This window comes from Oncorhynchus kisutch, unplaced genomic scaffold (assembly GCF_002021735.2).
Source record: "Oncorhynchus kisutch isolate 150728-3 unplaced genomic scaffold, Okis_V2 scaffold2609, whole genome shotgun sequence".
Classification (NCBI taxonomy): Eukaryota; Metazoa; Chordata; class Actinopteri; order Salmoniformes; family Salmonidae; genus Oncorhynchus; species Oncorhynchus kisutch.
Window position 1 is genome coordinate 1 of NW_022264554.1, and position 26,960 is coordinate 26,960.

The window sequence follows — 26,960 nt, forward strand, 5'->3', positions numbered from 1 at the left end:
TCCCCCACCACCTCCCTCTCTCCCCCCCTTCCAATCCCCTCCTCCCTCTCACTGGAAGAAAGAGGGAGGGAGGATCCAGAACAGCTGAGGCGGTTGGTTGGTTGCTAACCAACCAGTTAAACAGGAACAACTAGACAAGCAGAGGAAAGAGAGGACACATGGAGGATGGAGACGTTGATAAAGCATTCCAGAAACCTTGTTCCTTACATAATAAACTAGTTAACATTTTACTGTACGTTGCTCTGTAACACTTTTCATGAAGTTGCTCTGTAACCCTTACATTAAGTTGCTCTGTAACACTCTACATTAAGTTGCTCGTAACACTCTACATTAAGTTGCTCTGTAACACTACATTAAGTTGCTCTATAACACTCTACATTAAGTTGCTCTGTAACACTCCATTAAGTTGCTCTGTAACACTCTACATTAAGTTGCTCTGTAACACTCCATTAAGTTGCTCTGTAACACTCTACATTAAGTTGCTCTGTAACACTCTACATTAAGTTGCTCTGTAACACTCTACATTAAGTTGCTCTGTAAACACTACATTAAGTTGCTCTGTAACACTCTACATTAAGTTGCTCTGTAACACTCTACATTAAGTTGCTCTGTAACACTTTACATTAAGTTGCTATGTAACACTCTACATTAAGTTGCTCTGTAACACTCTACATTAAGTTGCTCTGTAACACTCTACATTAAGTTGCTCTGTAACACTCTACATTAAGTTGCTCTGTAACACTCTACATTAAGTTGCTCTGTAACACTTTACGGTAAGTTGCTCTCATACAGTGGTAGTAAACTAGTAAAAAACTACAAGTCATGTATTCACGTACATTCACTTAGTGACCGAACATACACACTAGAACTCTAGAAACAGAACAATATATATATATATATGTACAGGTTATATGTCTATGCAACACCTCTCATGTTCACCATGTAGCCTACACAACTATATAGGCCTGTATCAGATCCTCCAATACTGTACATTCCTTGTGTAACGGATGTGAAACGGCTAGCTAGTTAGCGGTGGTGCTGGTGTAACGGATGTGAAACGGCTAGCTAGTTAGCGTGTGCGCTAAATAGCGTTTCAATCGGTGACGTCACTCTGAGACCTGAAGTAGTAGTTCCCCTTGCTCTGCAAGGGCCGCGGCTTTTGTGGAGCGATGGGTAACGATGCTTCGTGGGTGACTGTTGTTGATGTGTGCAGAGGGTCCCTGGTTCGTGCCCGGGTATGGGCAAGGGAACGGTCTAAAGTTATACTGTTACACTTGTCCATTATAAACTGTAGACATTGTTCTCTTCACAGTAGAGAAAGCAGAGCTAACTCTCTCTCCCTGGTGTTGGTATAGCAGGGCCTCTACGTGGTGTCAGTGGTAAGACAACCCCTCAGTGTTTCCGTGCCCCAAGTCTCTCTTTACAGCAATCAATCCCCGACCCATGCTCATCTTTACCTGCAAGTCGGTCTTGCTCCTTCAACCTGCCAGGGACTCACATGAATTATTTGCCGAGGATACTGAAGGCATTTGATAGTGCACTTTCTCTCGGTGTCTTGGTGTCTCTTTCTGTCTCGGTGCCTCTCATGTGTCTCTGTGTCAGTCTCTGTTTCTGTCTCCCTTTCTTTGTTTGTCAGAATGTACCACGTGCCGGTAGGACATAAAAAAGACTTTGGCACATGATGTGTTGGTTATCTAGTCCTTCTAATGAAGTAACTGCAGTCTGTACTTGTAAATGTCACTGAAGTTCTCATTAAACAGGTAAAACAACTTCCAACCAGAAACACACAACAATGGTCTCCATGAGAGGTGCTGGGATTACAACCCTCACCATTCTTTATTCAGGACTTGTTGCCAACAACATATGGGGCAGTTCTATGGTGAGCATCGGTAGTTATAGACCTATGGTATGGGGTGAATATGGAGGCTGGTTCACAGGGACCTCTTTTTCTTTTGATCTTAGGACCAATATTTCAACCATTATTAACCAAACCACCATCATAAAGTGGATAAATGTAGGAAATAAGACGTTTCCTCTCAGTCCATAAACGATCACTTTATTTGCAGACACCAGAGTGACTGAACCAGCCCTGTTTCCTTCAGTGACTTAATGAGATCCTGTCCAGGGCATTGAGTACAAACAGGAATACAAGGAACACACTGGACAAGTTCAAACTATATGGCACTACAGTATATATATATATATATATTGACAGAATGGACAATGTGACATGTTTCAGTTAATTAAGTGCAATACATTGTCTTCATGAGAGCATGAGTGAAGAGAAAATTAGACCATACAATAACAAGAAATAGTGCGCAATGACGCACCATACATATGCACGAGCCATATGGCTCTGGCTTGGGGCTATGCCAATATAATCCAAGGAAGTGTGGCAGCTACCATTGCCATCAATGTGAATATCACAAGCAGAACGACCAAGCAACGTGCTGTTGTACAAATCTTGACGCGCCGTCTCCTGCGGTTGGGTTGGAGAACAACAGGCATAGTGTCCAGGCTCACGGCATCTTCATCAGCCATGGGTCGGCCCTGGGCACTGATGATGAAAATCTGAGAGTTTCTGTGGTCGGGAGTGATCAGTGACAGTATCCGTCGACTCCTGCATCTCTCTGAAATACACCTAAAACGTCTCACAATCCAGCTCAGTCCGCTTGAATCAGACGGTGAACTACTATGCCCTGACGCGCGTCGTGCTTCATGGTGATGCTGTGGGTTACCAGGTGTTGGTGGAGGGACAGGAACCTTCAAGGTCTGCCCGCCTCCTTCCTCGCCCTCTTTCCCCGGGGCGAGAGGAACCCCAACCTCCTGTTGCTTCTTGATGAAAGTCAGGTGTCGGCAGACGGGACAGATGATGGTGTCTCTGATGACGCCGTCCCTGTTGATACTGACCAAGGTTTTGACCAGACAGTCGTGGCAGAAAACGTGTCCGCAGCTCAGGGTCCTCTCGGTGCCGGAGAGACTTTCATAACACACGGGACACTCTGAGTCCTCCTGGCTCTGCGAGTCCCGTTCCTCTGCTTGATGTCCGTCTAATGGTGTCATCCTGGAGCCTTTACGCGCTGCCTGGCAGTGCTATCCACACCGCTGGTGCACCATGGAATCACCAAAAATCCTAATAACAGCTGTGTGCGACACCACGGGATTTTACTATAGCTCCAACAGCGAGAATAAAGCTGATTTCATTAGGCTAAGATCCCGAACCTATCTGCCTGGAAGTCTGTTGCACTGGCTGAGTGAAAACAAAACACGTGCCACTCCTCCCGTACAGGGCAGTGTCTCCGTCTCAGGGAGGGCTGTCATCTATACCAATAGGCTACACCTGTGTGACTCGCTGCTCTTCTGGTGCGTTCAGTTTCCCCTGAGTGACAAAATCAGACAAACAGGATTTGGAATGTTTGAGAAAGAACACTGCAAATGTAATTCCAGTGACATTCATGTCCCACCATTCTCCAAACCACGCAGTCTGACCCACAGAACAGATAAACTATGTGTTGTTGAGGGGTGACTTCATAGAAATGCCTTGTAATTCATTTGATATTGGTGCGCACCCTTACGAAAAAGATTGCAGTATAACTGCCATTAGAGTGAGTATAATTGCAGTATGCTGCAAATACTGTGTACAATAACACAGTTCTTCTACTGCAGTAATTCTTCCAGTGCAACTGCAGTTAGTTACAGTGCAGTATAACTCACTGCAGTTAGTTACAGTGCAGTATAACTCACTGCAGTTATTCTGCAATTACTGCGTCCAAAATACCAGAGTCAAATACACGTTTACTGCAGTTTCAAAACTGCAACCATTTTTTGTAAGGGCATAGCCAATTAGCCAGCTAACATAAAATAAATACTGGCCCACTGAATACAACATTTTGGCTATATCCACTCAAATACGAAATACTCGCACCGGCTACTATGGGAAGTGCAGTATTGCTACTCAACTATTCGACTCTTACTTCATTTCTAGGATGCCTCCTCTATGGAGGCTACTGCCTACACATCATCTGGACTGCACTGCATTACTAATTTCTCAGCATAATAGCGCCACCTTGTGGTCAGGACGAGGCGAATCAGAGGTCCAACCCTGGAGCGTCACATTTGACGTACGTATGATTTCATCACGTGCCACCGCGTCGGAAGTTACGTTACTTCCGAGAGTCGCGTTGGCGTTTCTAAACACAGACAGACATTTCGATGAAGACAGTCCGGTCAGAAGATGTGGCGACCTGTAACTGAATCTGGAGCCAGACACACGGATTGGACATGCCAGGTTAGGACATTGATTTACATTGCTAGCTGGTTAACCCGTGTTTTCGACCTATGAGCAGGCTTTGAACAACGAGCAGCCAGCGGCTCACCAAACCAGTGACAGCTGAACAATAGGTTGTTGAACTTGCCGGTTTGGTGCCATGTTAGTCTTGCTAGCTAATCATTGTGTATTTGATTTAGCGACACTGATGTTGACGAGCTAATGGCTTCCCTTTCTGGCTTACTAGTTACACATGTTTTACTGTGGGGAAACAAACAGGACAGTATCAGACAGTGTTTGACATGTTGTGTTGTCTAGTGGTGGTTTCGTATGACAAGCGAAAAAAGCCGGGTTACTAGTACGTTACCAGCCGGTGTCATCCCTGGAACCAGTTAGAGGTGATTAACGTTAGGACTGAGTGATTACCGGTCTCGTTGCCTGTGGATACCACGTCCTATTTATTCCGCCTCTCCTTGTCCTTCACTGACCGTACATGGTCAGCCGACTACTGTAAACTAAATACAGTTGATCTTAGCTAATGTAATAATGTGGCATTTAGCCTAGAATGTTTCTTACCACCAAATATTCAGGGAATGTAAATGTTGTTTATCATCATAGGGGTGGATGTGTCTTAATTCTACATAGAGTAAGAATTTCCACCTAAAATTGTAGCTACAGCTTTGTTCTGTGGAGTCTTACAGCTGCTGCTGTGAAAGCCAATGTAATGATGCCAGCCGGTAGCCACATGCAGTTAGCTAGTATAAAAACGGTCTAAGATCTCTACCAAATAAGGCATTCCCCAGGGTCTCACAACCACCGTAACTCTGAGACTGGATTGTCACAACAGGGAGTATGTTCTGGTCTGCTGCACAGCCTGCCTACTATACACACTGCTACACAGCGGAGCCCTGAACCCTCAAATAGCCTGTCCCAGACCTCTGGTGGAAGTGGGAGGATTTTAGTTTCCTAGGAAATAACGTAACTCACAGAGAATTTGGTGTGGGCCCGCGTAGTGCGTCAGCCACTCTCACTCTGAGTAAACAGCCAGGACAGAGAGATGTCATCTGCATCAGAGGGAAAGAGGAATCCAAGAGGAGAGTGGACAGGAAAACCACAGACTCAACTACCTTCCTCTTTTGGCTAGTTTGCCTGCCCTGTTCTAAACCATGGGTAAATATAACCAGATGGTTCCTCTGCTGTTGGCTTGGTAGTAGTCTACATATTGTGGCCCAATGGTACCCTATTCCCTATATAGTGTGCTTCTTTTGACCAAGGCTTCACTGCTCTGGTCAAAAGTAGTGCACTTAATAGTGAGTAGGTTGCCATTTGGGACACGAGCCCATGTGTTCTGCACACCAGGATGCCACCCAACATGCCTGCACTGGAATGGGTACAAAACAGAGAGAAAACAAATGTCTACCTTTTCCTGAAGCTGAGTCTTCTGTGCTGAAAATCACTGTCAGTGAGTGAACCTGGTATTCTTTCATATCCTGGTTTGTTGTTTGTAAATGAACACAAAACACTACTGCCAGCTGAGTGTAACCTAAAGATTTGTCTTATTTATCACCATGGAAACGGCAGCTAGTCTGTTATTGAGACTCACATTCACGTCTTTTGCTTCTCTGTGATAAAGGGATGAATGGAGAGACTTGTGTTTTCAAACCTTCCTCTCTCATAGCTCCGACTGAGATTTCACCTCAGTGGACGTGTTGTTCACGTGGTAGCCTAATAACATTACATCATGTTGGCTATACTATCATTAGCCTAGTTCAGCTAAGTATAGCTAACATCATGTTGGCTATACTATCATTAGCCCAGTTCAGCTAAGGTCATCATGTTAGCTATACTATCATTAGCCCAGTTCAGCTAAGGTCATCATGTTAGCTATACTATCATTAGCCCAGTTCAGCTAAGGTCATCATGTTAGCTATACTATCATTAGCCTAGTTCAGCTAGTATCTTAGACTAGGCTATGTTGACAGTATCAAAACCAATCCTAGTTCAGCTAGTATCTTAGACTAGGCTATGTTGACAGTACCAAAACCAATCCTAGTTCAGCTAGTATGTTAGACTAGGCTATGTGACAGTACCAAAACCAATCCAGTTATGTGTCAGTAAATTGCATCACCATGCTTCAGTCTCCACCTTGGTGTTGTTGACATTCTCCTCAGGCCTCCACAGTTTCCTGAGTGAGTCCCAGTAGTAGTGGTGTAACGACACATTTTCCTGAGTGAGTCCCAGTAGTAGTAGTGGTTGTAACGACACAGTTTCCTGAGTGAGTCCCAGTAGTAGTGGTGTAACGACACAGTTTCCTAAGTGAGTCCCAGTAGTAGTGGTGTAACGACACAGTTTCCTGAGTGAGTCCAGTAGTAGTGGTGTAACGACACAGTTTCCTGAGTGAGTCACAGTAGTAGTGGTGTAATGACACAGTTTGCTGAGCTGCCTAACACACACACACACACACACGCATGCTCTGCACACCATCTCATACCATACATACACCTAGGGTAATGTGAGAGGAGAACAGCTTTTCTCCCTTTGACCCCATGACCCCTGGGACCTGTCTAACTGACAGATGACTCTCCCTTGTTAACTGAATTAAAAGCCATTTGACATTCTGTTTAGCAGAGTGTAGTATAGAGGACGGTGCTGGTGTTGGGGTGGCTGACCAGACCGCTGACACATCCGTCTGTTAGAGTGCTGGCCTGCCTGTTGGGGTGGCTGACCAGGCCGCTGACCCATCCGTCTGTTAGAGGGCTGGCCTGGTGCTGGTGTTGGGTGGCTGACCAGGCCGCTGACCCATCCGTCTGTTAGAGGGCTGGCCTGGTGCTGGTGTTGGGGTGGCTGACCACTGTGCTGACTCATCCGTCTGTTAAAGCTACAATATGTCAAAAAGCTACAACATTTTTGGGAGGCGATCTGACCAAATTCACATAGAAATGTGAGTTATAGATCTGTCATTCCCGTTGAAAGCACGTCTAAGAAGCAGTGGGTCTGTTCTATCTGTGCTATTTCTATGCTTCCCGTTCTGCATTTTCGTTTATGCGTCTTTTACTTTCGGTTTTGGACACCAGCTTCAAACAGCTGTATGTACAATATTTTTGCTTACAGAAAATATATTTCACAGTGGTTTAGACAGTACAATGACTGGCTGAAGTGACTGACCCATGCATGCTGGAGATCCCTCTAAACCAGAGATGATCACTAGTAGCCTTGCCTATTCCTGGAGCCACTTGGGGGCTGGGGACTCCCTGCTGTTCAACCTCACTCAGCATACACACTGGACCAAACAGACGTGTGGGGGTTTAATCACAGGGTAGACATCCTCCCTCTGAGGTGGCTTTGGCCCAACCACAGCTTCATTCATAACACTGCTGCTCAGGATTCCACACTACTGTTCCATGTGTTTATGATTGGCATTCAGCACATAATGGCCGTGAATAGAAGTGAATGAAGCATTTTGAGAACGCGTCCAGTCCGCTGTGGCCCATGTAAAACAAACAGGGTTAGATGTTTTAATGAGCAGGCCCTGGTCTGTATGAAGGGGTTCTGGGTGGGCCTGCTGGGGGGCATCCTACATCTCCTCACTGAGGAGTTGGTCTACCAAATGGCTGGTTGTCACCCAGGTGTTGCTGCTGGGTCAGTGTATCAGGCCCTTGTTGTTAGAAGAGAGGTGGAGGGAGGCTGAATTGAAGTCAGTGGGTCTTGAATAACTGTGATGACAGCCAGGCCTCTCGACTGACAGCCAGGCCTCTCGACTGACAGCCAGGCCTCGAGACAGACAGCCAGGCCGCCTGACTAGAGACGGCCAGGCCGCCTGACTAGAGACGGCCAGGCCGCCTGACTAGAGACGGCCAGGCCGCCTGACTAGAGACGGCCAGGCCGCCTGACTAGAGACGCCAGGCCGCCCTGACTAGAGACGGCCAGGCCGCCTGACTAGAGACGGCCAGGCCGCCTGACTAGAGACGGCCAGGCCGCCTGACTAGAGACGGCCAGGCCGCCTGACTAGAGACGGCCAGGCCGCCTGACTAGAGACGGCCAGGCCGCCTGACTAGAGACGGCCAGGCCGCCTGACTAGAGACGGCCAGGCCGCCTGACTAGAGACGGCCAGGCCGCCTGACTAGAGACGGCCAGGCCGCCTGACTAGAGACGGCCAGGCCGCCTGACTAGAGACGGCCAGGCCGCCTGACTAGAGACGGCCAGGCCGCCTGACTAGAGACGGCCAGGCCGCCTGACTAGAGACGGCCCGGCCGCCTGACTAGAGACGGCCCGGCCGCCTGACTAGAGACGGCCCGGCCGCCTGACTAGAGACGGCCCGGCCGCCCTGACTAGAGACGGCCCGGCCGCCTGACTAGAGACGGCCCGGCCGCACTGACTAGAGACGGCCCGGCCGCCTGACTAGAGACGGCCCGGCCGCCTGACTAGAGACGGCCCGGCCGCCTGACTAGAGACGGCCCGGCCGCCTGACTAGAGACGGCCCGGCCGCCTGACTAGAGACGGCCCGGCCCGCCTGACTAGAGACGGCCCGGGCCGCCTGACTAGAGACGGCCCGGCCGCCTGAGCATAAGATTAAGTACTTTTTAATTTTTAATTTATTTTTGCAATGAATTATTCTGCTACTTTTCTTGGGTAAGAATAAACCCAATGTTTGGTTTCTGCCATTCAAATGTTTCGACCTCCCTTTCAGGATACGTCTGTCTTTAACTAGCTTCAGGTGATCATGTTGTTCTCCTCTTCAGGTTGTTCTACCATGGACACAGACATGATACCAACATTCACTTCAAAAGACCAGGAGATTGACTACTGGAAGGCCTTATCCCTCAAGTATAAGAACAGGTATGTTCATGTCAACTGATCTAGGCTACTCGTAGCTCATTTAACAAAATCATTGATTGATTTCTACATGGTTAAACATTGAGTTTCAGAGGATTAGACTCAGCAGTTAGTCATTGTATCGGTTGAACTACTCTCCTCTACATATATGTTCCAAATTGAAACTCAAGCTAGTCTTCTCAGTAATATAATTCTACATGACCAGAACAGCACATGGTTTGCTCTCGGCTCTGTCACATAAACCAAGGCTTTTATGTTTGCTCATAACGCTGGAAGATGAACAACAAGGTTATGTCATAACAGTCATGTGATCATCTGACACATGACCTGTTCCTCTATAGGCCTTTGTTAACGTTACCATCGACACAGGAAGCAATGGATTCATTGGCCTAGATTAGAGTTAGTTTAGGTCTAGTTGTTCTTAGTGCTGGGTAGTCATCATTAGTGCACACCGTAGCAAAACGTGTTGTAATGGAAAACATTTTGCAAGGAACATTAGCATTTCTTATTGTGCTGGTTCAGGTAGTAGCCGACCTCCCTGTTTCAGTCCCTTTTCTTCCTTTTGGTTTCTATTGAATATGACTGGTGTCACTTTTACAGATCTCCTATATCCAGCGGGGTGTTCTAGACAACACAGCCTATATCCAGCGGGTGTTAGACACAGCCTATATCCAGCGGGGTGTTCTAGAACAAACACAGCCTATATCCAGCGGGGTGTTCTAGAACACACACAGCCTATATCCAGCGGGGTGTTCTAGAACACACACAGCCTATATCCAGCGGGGTGTTCTAGAACACACACAGCCTATATCCAGCGGGGTGTTCTAGAACACACACAGCCTATATCCAGCGGGGTGTTCTAGAACACACACAGCCTATATCCAGCGGGGGTGTTCTAGAACACACACAGCCTATATCCAGCGGGGGTTCTAGAACACACACAGCCTATATCCAGCGGGGTGTTCTAGAACACACACAGCCTCATATCCAGCGGGGTGTTCTAGAACACACACAGCCTATATCCAGCGGGGTGTTCTAGAACACACACAGCCTATATCCAGCGGGTGTTCTAGAACACACACAGCCATATCCAGCGGGGTGTTCTAGAACACACACAGCCTATATCCAGCGGGGTGTTCTAGAACACACACAGCCTATATCCAGCGGGGGTTATAGAACACACCACAGCCTATATCCAGCGGGGTGTTCTAGAACACACACACACACAGCCTATATCCAGCGGGGTGTTCTAGAACACACCACACACACACAGCCTATATCCAGCGGGGTGTTCTAGAACAACACACACACAGCCTATATCCAGCGGGGTGTTCATAGAACACACACACACAGCCTATATCCAGCGGGGTGTTCTAGAACACACACACACAGCCTATATCCAGCGGGGTGTTCTAGAACACACACACAGCCTATATCCAGCGGGGTGTTCTAGAACACACACACACAGCCTATATCCAGCGGGGTGTTCTAGAACACACCACACACAGCCTATATCCAGCGGGGTGTTTCTAGAACACACCACACAGCCTATATCCAGCGGGGTGTTCTAGAACACACACACACAGCCTATATCCCAGCGGGGTGTTCTAGAACACACACACACAGCCTATATCCAGCGGGGTGTTCTAGAACACACACACAGCCTATATCCAGCGGGGTGTTCTAGAACACACACAGCCTATATCCAGCGGGGTGTTCTAGAACACACACAGCCTATATCCAGCGGGGTGTTCTTAGACACACACAGCCTTATCCAGCGGGGTGTTCTAGAACACACACAGCCTATATCCAGCGGGGTGTTCTAGAACACACACACACACACAGCCTATATCCAGCGGGGTGTTCTAGAACACACACACACAGCCTATATCCAGCGGGGTGTTCTAGAACACACACACACAGCCTATATCCAGCGGGGTGTTCTAGAACACCACACCACAGCCTATATCCAGCGGGGTGTTCTAGAACACACACACACACAGCCTATATTCTGCGGGGTGTTCTAGAACACACACACACACAGCCTATATCCAGCGGGGTGTTCTAGAACACACACACACACAGCCTATATCCAGCGGGGTGTTCTAGAACACACACACACACACACACACAGCCTATATCTAGCGGGGTGTTTCTAGAACACAACACACACACCAGCCTATATCCAGCGGGGTGTTCTAGAACACACACACACCCAGCCTATATCCAGCGGGGTGTTCTAGAACACAACACACACACAGCCTATATCCAGCGGGGTGTTCTAGAACACACACACACACAGCCTATATCCAGCGGGGTGTTCTAGAACACACACACAGCCTATATCCAGCGGGGTGTTCTAGAACACACACACACAGCCTATATCCAGCGGGGTGTTCTAGAACACACACACACACACAGCCTATATCCAGCGGGGTGTTCTAGAACACACACACACACACAGCCTATATCCAGCGGGGGTGTTCTAGAACACACACACACACACAGCCTATATTTTTATTTATTTATTTATTTTATTTTACCTTTATTTAACCAGGTAGGCAAGTTGAGAACAAGTTCTCATTTACAATTGCGACCTGGCCAAGATAAAGCAAAGCAGTTCGACAGATAAAACGACACAGAGTTACACATGGAGTAAAACAAACATACAGTCAATAATGCAGTATAAACAAGTCTATATACAATGTGAGCAAATGAGGTGAGAAGGGAGGTAAAGGCAAAAAAAGGCCATGATGGCAAAGTAAATACAATATAGCAAGTAAAATACTGGAATGGTAGTTTTGCAATGGAAGAATGTGCAAAGTAGAAATAAAAAATAATGGGGTGCAAAGGAGCAAAATAAATAAATAAATAAAAATTAAATACAGTTGGGAAAGAGGTAGTTGTTTGGGCTAAATTTTAGGTGGGCTATGTACAGGTGCAGTAATCTGTGAGCTGCTCTGACAGTTGGTGCTTAAAGCTAGTGAGGGAGATAAGTGTTTCCAGTTTCAGAGATTTTTGTAGTTCGTTCCAGTCATTGGCAGCAGAGAACTGGAAGGAGAGGCGGCCAAAGAAAGAATTGGTCTTGGGGGTGACTAGAGAGATATACCTGCTGGAGCGTGTGCTACAGGTGGGAGATGCTATGGTGACCAGCGAGCTGAGATAAGGGGGGACTTTACCTAGCAGGGTCTTGTAGATGACATGGAGCCAGTGGGTTTGGCGACGAGTATGAAGCGAGGGCCAGCCAACGAGAGCGTACAGGTCGCAATGGTGGGTAGTATATGGGGCTTTGGTGATAAAACGGATTGCACTGTGATAGACTGCATCCAATTTGTTGAGTAGGGTATTGGAGGCTATTTTGTAAATGACATCGCCAAAGTCGAGGATTGGTAGGATGGTCAGTTTTACAAGGGTATGTTTGGCAGCATGAGTGAAGGATGCTTTGTTGCGAAATAGGAAGCCAATTCTAGATTTAACTTTGGATTGGAGATGTTTGATATGGGTCTGGAAGGAGAGTTTACAGTCTAACCAGACACCTAAGTATTTGTAGTTGTCCACGTATTCTAAGTCAGAGCCGTCCAGAGTAGTGATGTTGGACAGGCGGGTAGGTGCAGGTAGCGATCGGTTGAAGAGCATGCATTTAGTTTTACTTGTATTTAAGAGCAATTGGAGGCCACGGAAGGAGAGTTGTATGGCATTGAAGCTTGCCTGGAGGGTTGTTAACACAGTGTCCAAAGAAGGGCCGGAAGTATACAGAATGGTGTCGTCTGCGTAGAGGTGGATCAGGGACTCACCAGCAGCAAGAGCGACCTCATTGATGTATACAGAGAAGAGAGTCGGTCCAAGAATTGAACCCTGTGGCACCCCCATAGAGACTGCCAGAGGTCCGGACAGCAGACCCTCCGACTTGACACACTGAACTCTATCAGAGAAGTAGTTGGTGAACCAGGCGAGGCAATCATTTGAGAAACCAAGGCTGTCGAGTCTGCCGATGAGGATATGGTGATTGACAGAGTCGAAAGCCTTGGCCAGATCAATGAATACGGCTGCACAGTAATGTTTCTTATCGATGGCGGTTAAGATATCGTTTAGGACCTTGAGCGTGGCTGAGGTGCACCCATGACCAGCTCTGAAACCAGATTGCATAGCAGAGAAGGTATGGTGAGATTCGAAATGGTCGGTAATCTGTTTGTTGACTTGGCTTTCGAAGACCTTAGAAAGGCACGGTAGGATAGATATAGGTCTGTAGCAGTTTGGGTCAAGAGTGTCCCCCCCTTTGAAGAGGGGGATGACCGCAGCTGCTTTCCAATCTTTGGGAATCTCAGACGACACGAAAGAGAGGTTGAACAGGCTAGTAATAGGGGTGGCAACAATTTCGGCAGATAATTTTAGAAAGAAAGGGTCCAGATTGTCTAGCCCGGCTGATTTGTAGGGGTCCAGATTTTGCAGCTCTTTCAGAACATCAGCTGAATGGATTTGGGAGAAGGAGAAATGGGGAAGGCTTGGGCGAGTTGCTGTTGGGGGTGCAGTGCTGTTGTCCGGGGTAGGAGTAGCCAGGTGGAAAGCATGGCCAGCCGTAGAAAAATGCTTATTGAAATTCTCAATTATGGTGGATTTATCAGTGGTGACAGTGTTTCCTATCTTCAGTGCAGTGGGCAGCTGGGAGGAGGTGTTCTTATTCTCCATGGACTTTACAGTGTCCCAGAACTTTTTTGAGTTAGTGTTGCAGGAAGCAAATTTCTGCTTGAAAAAGCTAGCCTTGGCTTTTCTAACTGCCTGTGTATAATGATTTCTAGCTTCCCTGAACAGCTGCATATCACGGGGGCTGTTCGATGCTAATGCAGAACGCCATAGGATGTTTTTGTGTTGGTTAAGGGCAGTCAGGTCTGGGGAGAACCAAGGGCTATATCTGTTCCTGGTTCTAAATTTCTTGAATGGGGCATGTTTATTTAAGATGGTTAGGAAGGCATTTTTAAAAAATATCCAGGCATCCTCTACTGACGGGATGAGATCAATATCCTTCCAGGATACCCCGGCCAGGTCGATTAGAAAGGCCTGCTCGCAGAAGTGTTTCAGGGAGCGTTTTACAGTGATGAGTGGAGGTCGTTTGACCGCTGACCCATTACGGATGCAGGCAATGAGGCAGTGATCGCTGAGATCTTGGTTGAAGACAGCAGAGGTGTATTTAGAGGGGAAGTTGGTTAGGATGATATCTATGAGGGTGCCCGTGTTTAAGGTTTTGGGGAGGTACCTGGTAGGTTCATTGATTATTTGTGTGAGATTGAGGGCATCAAGTTTAGATTGTAGGATGGCTGGGGTGTTAAGCATGTTCCAGTTTAGGTCACCTAGCAGCACGAACTCTGAAGATAGATGGGGGGCAATCAGTTCACATATGGTGTCCAGAGCACAGCTGGGGGCAGAGGGTGGTCTATAGCAGGCGGCAACGGTGAGAGACTTGTTTTTAGAGAGGTGGATTTTTAAAAGTAGAAGTTCAAATTGTTTGGGTACAGACCTGGATAGTAGGACAGAACTCTGCAGGCTATCTTTGCAGTAGATTGCAACACCGCCCCCTTTGGCAGTTCTATCTTGTCTGAAAATGTTGTAGTTTGGAATTAAAACTTCAGAATTTTTGGTGGTCTTCCTAAGCCAGGATTCAGACACAGCTAGAACATCCGGGTTGGCAGAGTGTGCTAAAGCAGTGAATAGAACAAACTTAGGGAGGAGGCTTCTAATGTTAACATGCATGAAACCAAGGCTATTACGGTTACAGAAGTCGTCAAAAGAGAGCGCCTTGGGAATAGGAGTGGAGCTAGGCACTGCAGGGCCTGGATTCACCTCTACATCGCCAGAGGAACATAGGAGGAGTAGAATAAGGGTACGGCTAAAAGCTATGAGAATTGGTCGTCTAGAACGTCTGGAACATAGAGTAAAAGGAGGTTTCTGGGGGCGATAAAATAGCATCAAGGTATAATGTACAGACAAATGTATGGCAGGATGTGAATACAGTGGAGGTAAACCTAGGTATTGAGTGATGAAGAGAGAGATATTGTCTCTAGAAACATCGTTGAAACCAGGAGATGTCATTGCATGTGTGGGTGGTGGAACTAATAGGTTGGATAAGGTATAGTGAGCAGGACTAGAGGCTCTACAGTGAAATAAGCCAATAAACACTAACCAGAACAGAAATGGACAAGACATATTGACATTAAGGATAGGCATGCTTAGTCGAGTGATCAAAAGGGTCCGGTGAGTGGAGAGGTTGGTTGGTGATTTAGACAGCTAGCCAGGGCATCGGTAGCAAGCTAGCATAGGATGGAGGTCTGTTAGCCACCCCTTACGTTCCGTCAGTAGATTAGTGGGGTTCCGTGTGGTAGAGGGGATTAATCCAAATCACACAACAACAACAAAAATAAAAACAATAGATATAGTTATAGAGGCCCAAGAAGAAAATATAATAATAATAATTTAAAAAATAATTTAAAAAAAATAATAATAAAAAAATTGTCCGATTGTCTATTCAGATAGCAGCCGGTAAGACAGCTAACGGTTAGCAGGCCGCAGATGGGCGTTCAGGTAACGTCGCGACGGAGGAGCCGGCCGAATAACTCCTTCGGGTAGATAACGTCGGCAGTCCAGTTGTGAAGGCCCGGTGGGGCTCCGCGAAGGCAGTAAAACGGGTCCGGATAGGTGACTGCAGCCCAGGTGTGATTGATGGAACTCAGGAGTGATTGACGGAGCTTGCTAGCTCCGATGGTCACACGGATAGCAGCTAGCTAGCTGTGAGATCCGGGTATGAATGTCCAGGGACATGGAGAGAAAAATTGGTCCGGTATGTTCCGTTCCGAGCCGCGCTGCGCCGTACAGAACTGGCGATAGATTTTCGAGCTAAAGGATAGCTGATGACCACAAAACGATTTGCCAGTAAAGGAGCTAACTAGCTTCTGAACTAGCTTCTGGATTAGCTTCTGGCTAGTTTCAGGCTAGCTTCTTGGAGTTTCTGGCTAGCTTCTTGGAGGATTACAGATCTGAGGTAAATAATACTTTTTTATAAATATACATTGGTGAGGCGGGTTGCAGGAGAGTGTTTTGAAGATGAGTTGATGGAAAATAAAAATAAAATGTATGTGAAAAAGTTGTAAATATATATATATACAGGACACGACAAGACACGACAAGACGACAATATCCAGCGGGGTGTTCTAGAACACACACACACACACAGCCTATATCCAGCGGGGTGTTCTAGAACACACACACACACACACACACACAGCCTATATCCAGCGGGGTGTTCTAGAACACACACACACACACACACACAGCCTATATCCAGCGGGGTGTTCTAGAACACACACACACACACACACACACAGCCTATATCCAGCGGGGTGTTCTAGAACACACACACACACACACACAGCCTATATCCAGCGGGGTGTTCTAGAACACACACACACACACAAACACAGCCTATATCCAGCGGGGTGTTCTAGAACACACACACACACACAGCCTATATCCAGCGGGGTGTTCTAGAACACACACACACACACACACACAGCCTATATCCAGCGGGGTGTTCTAGAACACACACACACACACACAGCCTATATCCAGCGGGGTGTTCTAGAACACACACACACACACACACAGCCTATATCCAGCGGGGTGTTCTAGAACACACACACACACACACAGCCTATATCCAGCGGGGTGTTCTAGAACACACACACACACACACACAGCCTATATCCAGCGGGGTGTTCTAGAACACACACACACACACAGCCTATATCCAGCGGGGTGTTCTAGAACACACACACACACACACACAGCCTATATCCAGCGGGGTGTTCTAGAACACACACACACACAGCCTATATCCAGCGGGGTGTTCTAGAACACACACACACACACACAGCCTATATCCAGCGGGGTGTTCTAGAACACACACACACACACACAGCCTATATCCAGCGGGGTGTTCTAGAACACACACACACACACACAGCCTATATCCAGCGGGGTGTTCTAGAACACACACACACACACACAGCCTATATCCAGCGGGGTGTTCTAGAACACACACACACACACACAGCCTATATCCAGCGGGGTGGGTGTTCTAGGATAATGAATCTTTATTTTTGTGACAGTCAGACCTATAGACTACTACCCTTCCTTCCTTCTATAGGGATTGAACAGACTAGAGTAATATATTATGTCATAGATGAGACCGCTAAGATCAGTGGAGTTAACACACACACACACACACTACTGAAACAGCTTTGTACTGACTGCAATCCCTCAGCTTTGCATCAAACACGTTTAGATCCTCTGTTACATAATGGCAAGACACACACTACCAAGTTTCTCAAACTCTGTTACTCAGCATGATATAGTCCTACAGTATTAACTCTGTTACTAGATCAACATATAGGTCTACAGTATTAACTCTGTTACTAGATCAGCATATAGGTCTACAGTATTAACTCTGTTACTAGATCAGCATATAGGTCTACAGTATTAACTCTGTTACTAGATCAACATGATATAGTCCTACAGTATTAACTCTGTTACTAGATCAACATGATACAGGTCTACAGTATTAACTCTGTTACTAGATCAACATGATATAGTCCTACAGTATTAACTCTGTTACTAGATCAACATGATATAGTCCTACAGTCCTGCACATGTTCAAGTGGTTGTTTTCCCAGGCTCTGTAGAGCCTGACCCTGTCAGTGTTGACACAACACATTCTAGAGTATTGGCCTAGTGTGTGTTCATGAGGAGGTCCCAGATGGCACCGCTACGCTACACACACACACACACACACACAATAACATACACACATACACACACACAATAACATACACACACACACACAATAACATACACACACAATAACATACACACACACAATAACACACACACACACAATAACACACACACACACACACACACACACACAATAACACACACACACACACACAATAACACACACACACACACACACACACACACAATAACACACACACACACAATAACATGCACACACACACACAATAACATGCACACACACACACACACACACACACACACAATAACATACACAAATCATTTTATATTCTAACTTACGCCTATTTAACACACACACATAACATGCACGCTATGCACACACATACACATGGATTTTGTATTGTAGAGTAGTGAACTGAGTGAACACACTTAATGTGTTGCAAAATCTGGTGTGTATTGTGATGTTTTATTGTATATAACTGCCTTAATGTTGCTGGACCCCAGGAAGAGTAGCTGCTGTCTTGGCAGGAACTAATGGGGATCCATAATAAACCCCAGGAAGAGTAGCTGCTGCCTTGGCAGGAACTAATGGGGATCCATAATAAACCCCAGGAAGAGTAGCTGCTGTCTTGGCAGGAACTAATGGGGATCCATAATAAACCCCAGGAAGAGTAGCTGCTGTCTTGGCAGGAACTAATGGGGATCCATAATAAACTCCAGGAAGAGTAGCTGCTGCCTTGGTAGGAATTAATGGGGATCCATAATAAACCCCAGGAAGAGTAGCTGCTGCCTTGATAGGAACTAATAGGGATCAATAATAAACCCCAGGAAGAGTAGCTGCTGTCTTGACAGGAAGTAATGGGGATCAATAATAAACCCCAGGAAGAGTAGCTGCTGCCTTGACAGGAAGTAATGAGGATCCATAATAAATAGAAATACTTGTTTGTACACAGTGGTATTTTGGTCATATTGTCTGAAAACAGTGATGTTGTCAGAGCCAGAGGGAAGGTAACCGAAGTCATTCCAGTCAGAGACATAGTTGAACAGGGCTGCTCTGTGGCCAAACTGGCCATGTGTGCTTCTGGTACTGTAACTATGTGTGTTTTTGGTGTGGTAACTGTGTGTGCTTCTGGTACGATAACGATGTGTGTTTTTGGTGCGGTAACTGTGTGCGGTAACTGTGTGTGCTTCTGGTACAATAACTATGTGTGGAATGAGCAGGGAAACCCAGTGAGGCCAAGGATGGAGCCGTGGCTGCCGGTTAACTGACCCCAGAGCTGTCGAACCCTGTTAATGTGTGTGTGTCACTCAGACCTTTTCTGTTCAAGAGTCATCCCTGGTCAGTGGAACTATGTATCTGTAGCCTGGTCCCAGATCTGTTTGTGTGATCATCTCATCTCCTTGTCATGCCAAACAGTGGTCCTTTGTAGCTCAGTTGGTAGAGCATGGCACTTGTCATGCCACGGTAGTGGGTTTGATTCCTGGGACCACCCATATAATATATGCACACATGACTGTAAGTCACTTTAAGACAAGTGTCTGCTAAATGGCATGTTATTATTTTACATCACAGACAGATCGTGGTCCAGGCTAACATACAGTGGGGCAAAAAAAGTATTTAGTCAGCCACCAATTGTGCAAGTTCTCCCACTTAAAAAGATGAGAGAGGCCTGTAATTTTCATCATAGGTACACTTCAACTATGACAGACAAAATGAGAGAGAAAAATCCAGAAAATCAAATTGTAGGATTTTTTATGAATTCATTTGCAAATTATGGTGGAAAATAAGTATTTGGTCACCTACAAACAAGCAAGATTACTGTCTCTCACAGACCTGTAACTTCTTCTTTAAGAGGCTCCTCTGTCCTCCACTCATTACCTGTATTAATGGCACCTGTTTGAACTTATCAGTATAAAAGACACCTGTCCACAACCTCAAACAGTCACACTCCAAACTCCACTATGGCCAAGACCAAAGAGCTGTCAAAGGACACCAGAAACAAAATTGTAGACCTGCACCAGGCTGGGAAGACTGAATCTGCAATAGGTAAGCAGCTTGGTTTGAAGAAATCAACTGTGGGAGCAATTATTAGGAAATGGAAGACATACAAGACCACTGATAATCTCCCTCGATCTAGGGCTCCACGCAAAATCTCACACCATGAGGTCGAAATGATCACAAGAACAGTGAGCAAAAATCCCAGAACCACACGGGGGGACCTAGTGAATGACCTGCAGAGACCTGGGACCAAAGTAACAAAGCCTACCATCAGTAACACACTACGCCGCCAGAGACTCAAATCCTGCAGTGCCAGACGTGTCCCCCTGCTTAAGCCAGTACATGTCCAGGCCCGTCTGAAGTTTGCTAGAGAGCATTTGGATGATCCAGAAGAAGATTGGGAGAATGTCATATGGTCAGATGAAACCAAAATATAACTTTTTGGTAAAAACTCAACTCATTGTATTTGGAGGACAAAGAATGCTGAGTTGCATCCAAAGAACACCATACCCACTGTGAAGCATGGGGGTGGAAACATCATGCTTTGGGGCTGTTTTTCTGCAAAGGGACCAGGACGACTGATCCGTGTAAAGGAAAGAATGAATAGGGCCATGTATCGTGAGATTTTGATTGAAAACCTCCTTCCATCAGCAAGGGCATTGAAGATGAAACGTGGCTGGGTCTTTCAGCATGACAATGATCCCAAACACTCCGCCGGGGCAACGAAGGAGTGGCTTCATAAGAAGCATTTCAAGGTCCTGGAGTGGCCGAGCCAGTCTCCAGATCTCAACCCCATAGAAAATCTTTGGAGGGAGTTGAAAGTCCGTGTTGCCCCGCAACAGCCCCAAAACATCACTGCTCTAGAGGAGATCTGCATGGAGGAATGGGCCAAAATACCAGCAACAGTGTGTGAACCTTGTGAAGACTTACAGAAAACGTTTGACCTCTGTCATTGCCAACAAAGGGTATATAACAAAGTATTGACAAACTTTTGTTATTGACCAAATACTTATTTTCCACCATAATTTGCAAATAAATTCATAAAATCCTCCAATGTGATTTTTCTGGATTTATTTTCTTCTCATTTTGTCTGTCATAATTGAAGTGTACCTATGATGAAAATTACAGGCCTCATCTTTTTAAGTGGGAGAACTTGCACAATTGGTGGCTGACTAAATACAGTGGGGCAAAAAAGTATCTGGCTACCAGGTTAGTATACCATGCCCTAGGTTCGCACACATTAACCAACCATTCTAATTCAATTCAGTGGAGCCACCTGACTGAATGAATGGCATGGAAAGTCTGCATTCATTCAGCTCTAGCATGGCGTTGGCCTTTGTCATGACAGATGAGTCAGGAGCCATGCAGGACCATTCTAGTTGCATTACATCTATAACCAGACAGATAGTAAGGTCTAGGTGTTTTATGTCTATGGACAGACAGATGATAGACTGATATACAGCCACATGGGACAAGAGAAAGTGCTATGCTACAATCCAGGAGTCCAGACCTTTCAGCCAGGCCCATCTGTAGATATTACTGGATGGTATTACTACGTTGTATCTAACACATACTGTGTGGGTCAGCAAGTCTGGATACAGTCCAGTGAGTCTGAATATAGACTGAATACAGACTGGACTGAGGTCTGATAGAGCTTTATGACAGAGACAGTACCTCAGCAGGTCTGATAGAGCTTTATGACAGAGACAGTACCTCAGCAGGTCTGATAGAGCTTAATGACAGAGACAGTACCTCAGCAGGTCTGATAGAGCTTTATGACAGACACAGTACCTCAGCAGGTCTGATAGAGCTTAATGACAGAGACAGTACCTCAGCAGGTCTGATAGAGCTTCATGACAGAGACAGTACCTCAGCAGGTCTGATAGAGCTTAATGACAGAGACAGTACCTCAGCAGGTCTGATAGAGCTCTAAGACAGAGACAGTACCTCAGCAGGTCTGATAGAGCTTCATGACAGAGACAGTACCTCAGCAGGCCTGATAGAGCTTTGTGACAGAGACAGGGGTTTGTCATTAGAGGATACAGATGGCTCCTATAGGCCTGCTGCTGTTCCGTGTGTTCTGAGAGGGGTAAGGGGTCTGGAGACAGGATATTATGAGTTAAGAGACCGGATGTGTTCAGACATGTTCCACTGACCACACAGGATAGTTCTAGGTCTGACTGTCCAGGGGATGTGACTACCACTCATTACTACCACAACTGATCATTAAACAACAGTCCCTCTGTATGTCCTCCAGCTACCATGAGGCCAAGCAGGAGCTGCTGGAGTTTCAGGAGAGACCGTGTGGTAGTGTGTGTAACAGTCTGGTCTCTCCCGTGTCTTCCTCAGTTACCATGAGACCCAGGAGGAGCTGCTGGAGAGACCGTGTGGTAGTGTGTAACAGTCCATTCTCTCCTCAGTTACCATGAGGCCCAGGAGGAGTTGCTGGATAGACCGTGTGGTAGTGTGTGTAACAGTCCGTTCTCTCCTCAGTTACCATGAGGCCCAGGAGGAGCTGCTGGAGAGACCGTGTGGTAGTGTGTAACAGTCCATTCTCTCCTCAGTTACCATGAGGCCCAGGAGGAGCTGCTGGAGAGACCGTGTGGTAGTGTGTGTAACAGTCCGTTCTCTCCTCAGCTACCATGAGGCCCAGGAGGAGCTGCTGGAGAGACCGTGTGGTAGTGTGTGTAACAGTCCGTTCTCTCCTCAGCTACCATGAGGCCAAGCAGGAGCTGCTGGAGTTTCAGGAGAGACAGTGTGGTGGTGTAACAGTTTGTTCTCTCCTGTGTCTTCCTCAGTTACCATGAGGCCCAGGAGGAGTTGCTGGAGAGACCGTGTGGTAGTGTGTGTAATAGTCCGTTCTCTCCTCAGTTACCATGAGGCCCAGGAGGAGTTGCTGGAGTTTCAGGAAGGGAGCAGAGAGCTGGAGGCAGAGTTAGAGGCCCAGCTAGGACAGGCTGAACACCGCCTCAGAGACCTGCACACAGAGAACCAAAGACTGAAGAGCGAGTTGGACAACCTCAAGGTAACATACGCAGGAACGGAGACACACACAGCCAGGTATATCACTGGTTAGATCACTAGTGCTAGCCAGGTATATCACTGGTTAGATCACTAGTGCTAGCCAGGTATATCACTGGTTAGATCACTAGTGCTAGCTCAGGTATATCACTGGTTAGATCACTAGTGCTAGCTCAGGTATATCACTGGTTAGATCACTAGTGCTAGCCAGGTATATCACTGGTTAGATCACTAGTGCTAGCTCAGGTATATCACTGGTTAGATCACTAGTGCTAGCTCAGGTATATCACTGGTTAGATCACTAGTGCTAGCTCAGGTATATCACTGGTTAGATCACTAGTGCTAGCTCAGGTATATCACTGGTTAGATCACTAGTGCTAGCTCAGGTATATCACTGGTTAGATCACTAGTGCTAGCTCAGGTATATCACTGGTTAGATCACTAGTGCTAGCTCAGGTATATCACTGGTTAAATCACTAGTGCTAGCTCAGGTATATCACTGGTTAAATCACTAGTGCTAGCTCAGGTATATCACTGGTTAGATCACTAGTGCTAGCTCAGGTATATCACTGGTTAGATCACTAGTGCTAGCTCAGGTATATCACTGGTTAGATCACTAGTGCTAGCTCAGGTATATCACTGGTTAGATCACTAGTGCTAGCTCAGGTATATCACTGGTTAGATCACTAGTGCTAGCTCAGGTATATCACTGGTTAGATCACTAGTGCTAGCTCAGGTATATCACTGGTTAGATCACTAGTGCTAGCTCAGGTATATCACTGGTTAGATCACTAGTGCTAGCTCAGGTATATCACCGGTTAGATCACTAGTGCTAGCTCAGGTATATCACTGGTTAGATCACTAGTGCTAGCTCAGAGCTATAAGCAGGTCTATATGTTGTCTGAATGTTGTTCTCTCTCTCCTTGTAGGAGAAGTTGGAGCAGCAGTATTCTCAGAGCTATAAGCAGGTCTATATGTTGTCTGAATGTTGTTCTCTCTCTCCCTGTAGGAGAAGTTGGAGCAGCAGTATTCTCAGAGCTATAAGCAGGTCTATATGTTGTCTGAATGTTCTCTCTCTCTCCCTGTAGGAGAAGTTGGAGCAGCAGTATTCTCAGAGCTATAAGCAGGTCTATATGTTGTCTGAATGTTCTCTCTCTCTCCCTGTAGGAGAAGTTGGAGCAGCAGTATTCTCAGAGCTATAAGCAGGTCTATATGTTGTCTGAATGTTCTCTCTCTCTCCCTGTAGGAGAAGTTGGAGCAGCAGTATTCTCAGAGCTATAAGCAGGTCTATATGTTGTCTGAATGTTCTCTCTCTCTCTCCCTGTAGGAGAAGTTGGAGCAGCAGTATTCTCAGAGCTATAAGCAGGTCTATATGTTGTCTGAATGTTCTCTCTCTCTCCCTGTAGGAGAAGTTGGAGCAGCAGTATTCTCAGAGCTATAAGCAGGTCTATATGTTGTCTGAATGTTCTCTCTCTCTCCCTGTAGGAGAAGTTGGAGCAGCAGTATTCTCAGAGCTATAAGCAGGTCTATATGTTGTCTGAATGTTCTCTCTCTCTCCCTGTAGGAGAAGTTGGAGCAGCAGTATTCTCAGAGCTATAAGCAGGTCTCCATGTTAGAGGATGACCTGGGACAGACCAGAGGAATCAAGGAACAGCTTCATAAATATGTCAGAGAACTGGAGCAGGCCAACGATGACCTGGAGAGAGCCAAGAGGTCACTATATACCACAGTACAACTAAACTAACGTTACAAACACAGCCATTCAAATGTTGTACTTGAGTTCAGGCCTCGGTTGAAGGCTAAGTGGATGCTGGCTGGTAGCTGTGCCTCAGTATCAAACGTATTGGTCACATACACATATTTAGCTGATGTCATTGTGGGTGTAGTGAAATGCTTGTGTTGAGTGTTACTCCACTCAGTGTTAACCCAGTTATCCAACCCACACAGATACGGTACATTCTTCACCTGCTTCTGCTACTAACCGTTGTCCATCCCAACTCCTCTCCTCTCCCTCCCTCAGGGCGACCATCGTATCTCTGGAGGACTTTGAGGGTCGTCTGAACCAGGCCATAGAGAGGAATGCCTTCCTGGAGAGTGAGCTGGATGAGAAGGAGTCTCTACTGGTCTCAGTACAGCGACTAAAGGATGAAGCCAGAGGTATGAAGACATGAAACGCCTACCTCTGTCTCAGACCTCCCCTTTCTGTTATGTCTAATACTGCTGTATTAAGTCAGGGGATGAGAAGGAGTCTACTGGTCCCTGTCCCCTTGTCCCCCCCTGACTCCCTGTCCCCCCCCCCCCCCTGACTCCCTGTCCCCCCTGACTCCCTCATGTCTGTCTATCTGCCCCCCCCCCCCCCCCCCCAGACCTGAGACAGGAGATGGTGGTGAGGGAGAGGACTGCAGACAGGATGTCAGCCCCCAGCTCTCCTACCCTGGACATGGACAGGATGGACTCTGCTGTCCAGGCCTCCCCCGTCCCTGCCTGTCACCCCTGTAGGGAAGGGCATGGAACACCCGTTCATCAACCCTAAATCATCAGGTAGGTCAACAGCCTAACAGACCTAACAGACCTGGGTGGAAATAGTGTTCCATTTCTGTCAAATACTGTGCTTTATTGAGCTTGCTGGGTGCAATGGAATCCATGGGAGAGTCTCAACAGTCCCTCCAGGCAGTCTCAATGAAATGCTCAGTGTTCTGAAAGTATACAAATACTATTTGAACCCAGGTCTGTTATTTAGTTCCTTCACTTTTGGAGCTGTACCTCCAATGTCAAACAGTTTCTAGATATCTGTCATGTGCTAAACACTGTCTCCTCTCCTCTCTCTCCCCTCTCTCCCTCTCCTCTCTCCTCTCTCCTCTCTCCTCTCTCCTCTCTCCTCTCTCCCCTCTCCCCTCTCTCCTCTCTTCCCTCTCTTCCCCTCTCTCCCCTCTCTCCCCTCTCTCCCCTCTCTCCCCTCTCCTCTCCCTCTTCTCTCTCTCCCTCTTCTCTCTCCTCCTCTTTCTCTCCTCTCCCTCTCCCTCTCCTCTCACTCTTCCTCTCCTCTACAGTGTTAACAAATGGCTGTGGGCCTGGCGGCTCACCTTTGACCCCATCAGCAAGAATCTCTGCTCTTAATATCGTTGGGGACCTTCTTAGAAAAGTGGGGGTAAATATCAGACTTGTGTTTCTTGTAGCCGTTTTCCATTTCCATGTATCCATCCTCTGAAGCTGATGTTGACGACAAAACATTATGGAATGAATGAACCCAAAAGTTTGGCTTCCGTCTCCTCTCCTCTCTTGACAGCAGAGTATATTGGAATGGTGTCTGTGACCTGAATTAAAGGTTAAAGGTTACAACAGAATCCACAGCTTGTGATTAGTCTTAATGTCGGCCGTGTTTGTCCTTAGGCGCTGGAGTCCAAGCTAGCTGCATGTAGGAACTTTGCCAAGGACCAGGCGGTGAGGAAAACCTACTCCACGTCGTCCACCAACATGATCACTGGGAACGGAAACCTCATCAACAGCAACGCCACCAAGTTCTCTCACTCACTACACACCACCTACTACGACAAAACGTGAGTGGTTCTGTCTCTCTCGGAGGAGTATTCCTACTGGTCCATCTATCTCTCTGCTTGACTTCCTGTCTGCGGTGTTGGTGTGACTCACTCCGAGACCGTAGAAGAAGTGACAGGCTGAATGAACTCTATCCCATTTTGAATCAGAGTTGGTGTAACCAGAGTATGTAGAGACAAACAGCTTTCTATTTGATATTGTGGATGAACTAACTTCTGTCTTCTTGCTTTCTCTCTGTCTGGTGTTGTCCCATAACAGGGCTGTGAATGGACTGGACCCCAGCACCCTGAGTGCCCTGGCGTCGCCCCGGACTGTCTCCCCTCCTGGCATGCTGCCTCTCACCGTTTAGCATGGCCCCCACCTCTGTACAAGCTCCCCGCAGAACAAGGTTACCCTCATCCTTCACCCCAACCCCCCCCCCCCCCCCCCCCACACACCAAATCTCTGTACAACTCCTGTACGCCCCGCAGAACACTGAGAGGA

General features: G+C 46.8%; 2 protein-coding genes across 2 annotated transcripts; one reads left to right on the top strand and one right to left on the bottom strand.

Annotated features, from left to right (window-relative positions):
* Positions 1 to 2,367: 2,367 nt before the first annotated feature.
* On the bottom strand, positions 2,368 to 3,301 carry LOC116370535 (RING finger protein 222). Its single transcript, XM_031819802.1, has one exon. The coding sequence runs from the start codon at positions 3,061 to 3,063 to the stop codon at positions 2,368 to 2,370; it is 696 nt and encodes a 231-aa protein (XP_031675662.1). The 5' UTR covers positions 3,064 to 3,301.
* Positions 3,302 to 9,006: 5,705 nt separating this feature from the next.
* Positions 9,007 to 26,893, top strand: ndel1b (nudE neurodevelopment protein 1-like 1b). The gene is given in 9 exon segments (XM_031819803.1): positions 9,007 to 9,103; positions 22,773 to 22,926; positions 24,487 to 24,635; positions 24,943 to 25,079; positions 25,289 to 25,395; positions 25,397 to 25,455; positions 25,971 to 26,070; positions 26,313 to 26,479; positions 26,736 to 26,893. Coding segments are annotated over 9 exon segments (1,050 nt in total). The 5' UTR covers positions 9,007 to 9,017; the 3' UTR covers positions 26,827 to 26,893.
* Positions 26,894 to 26,960: the final 67 nt, after the last annotated feature.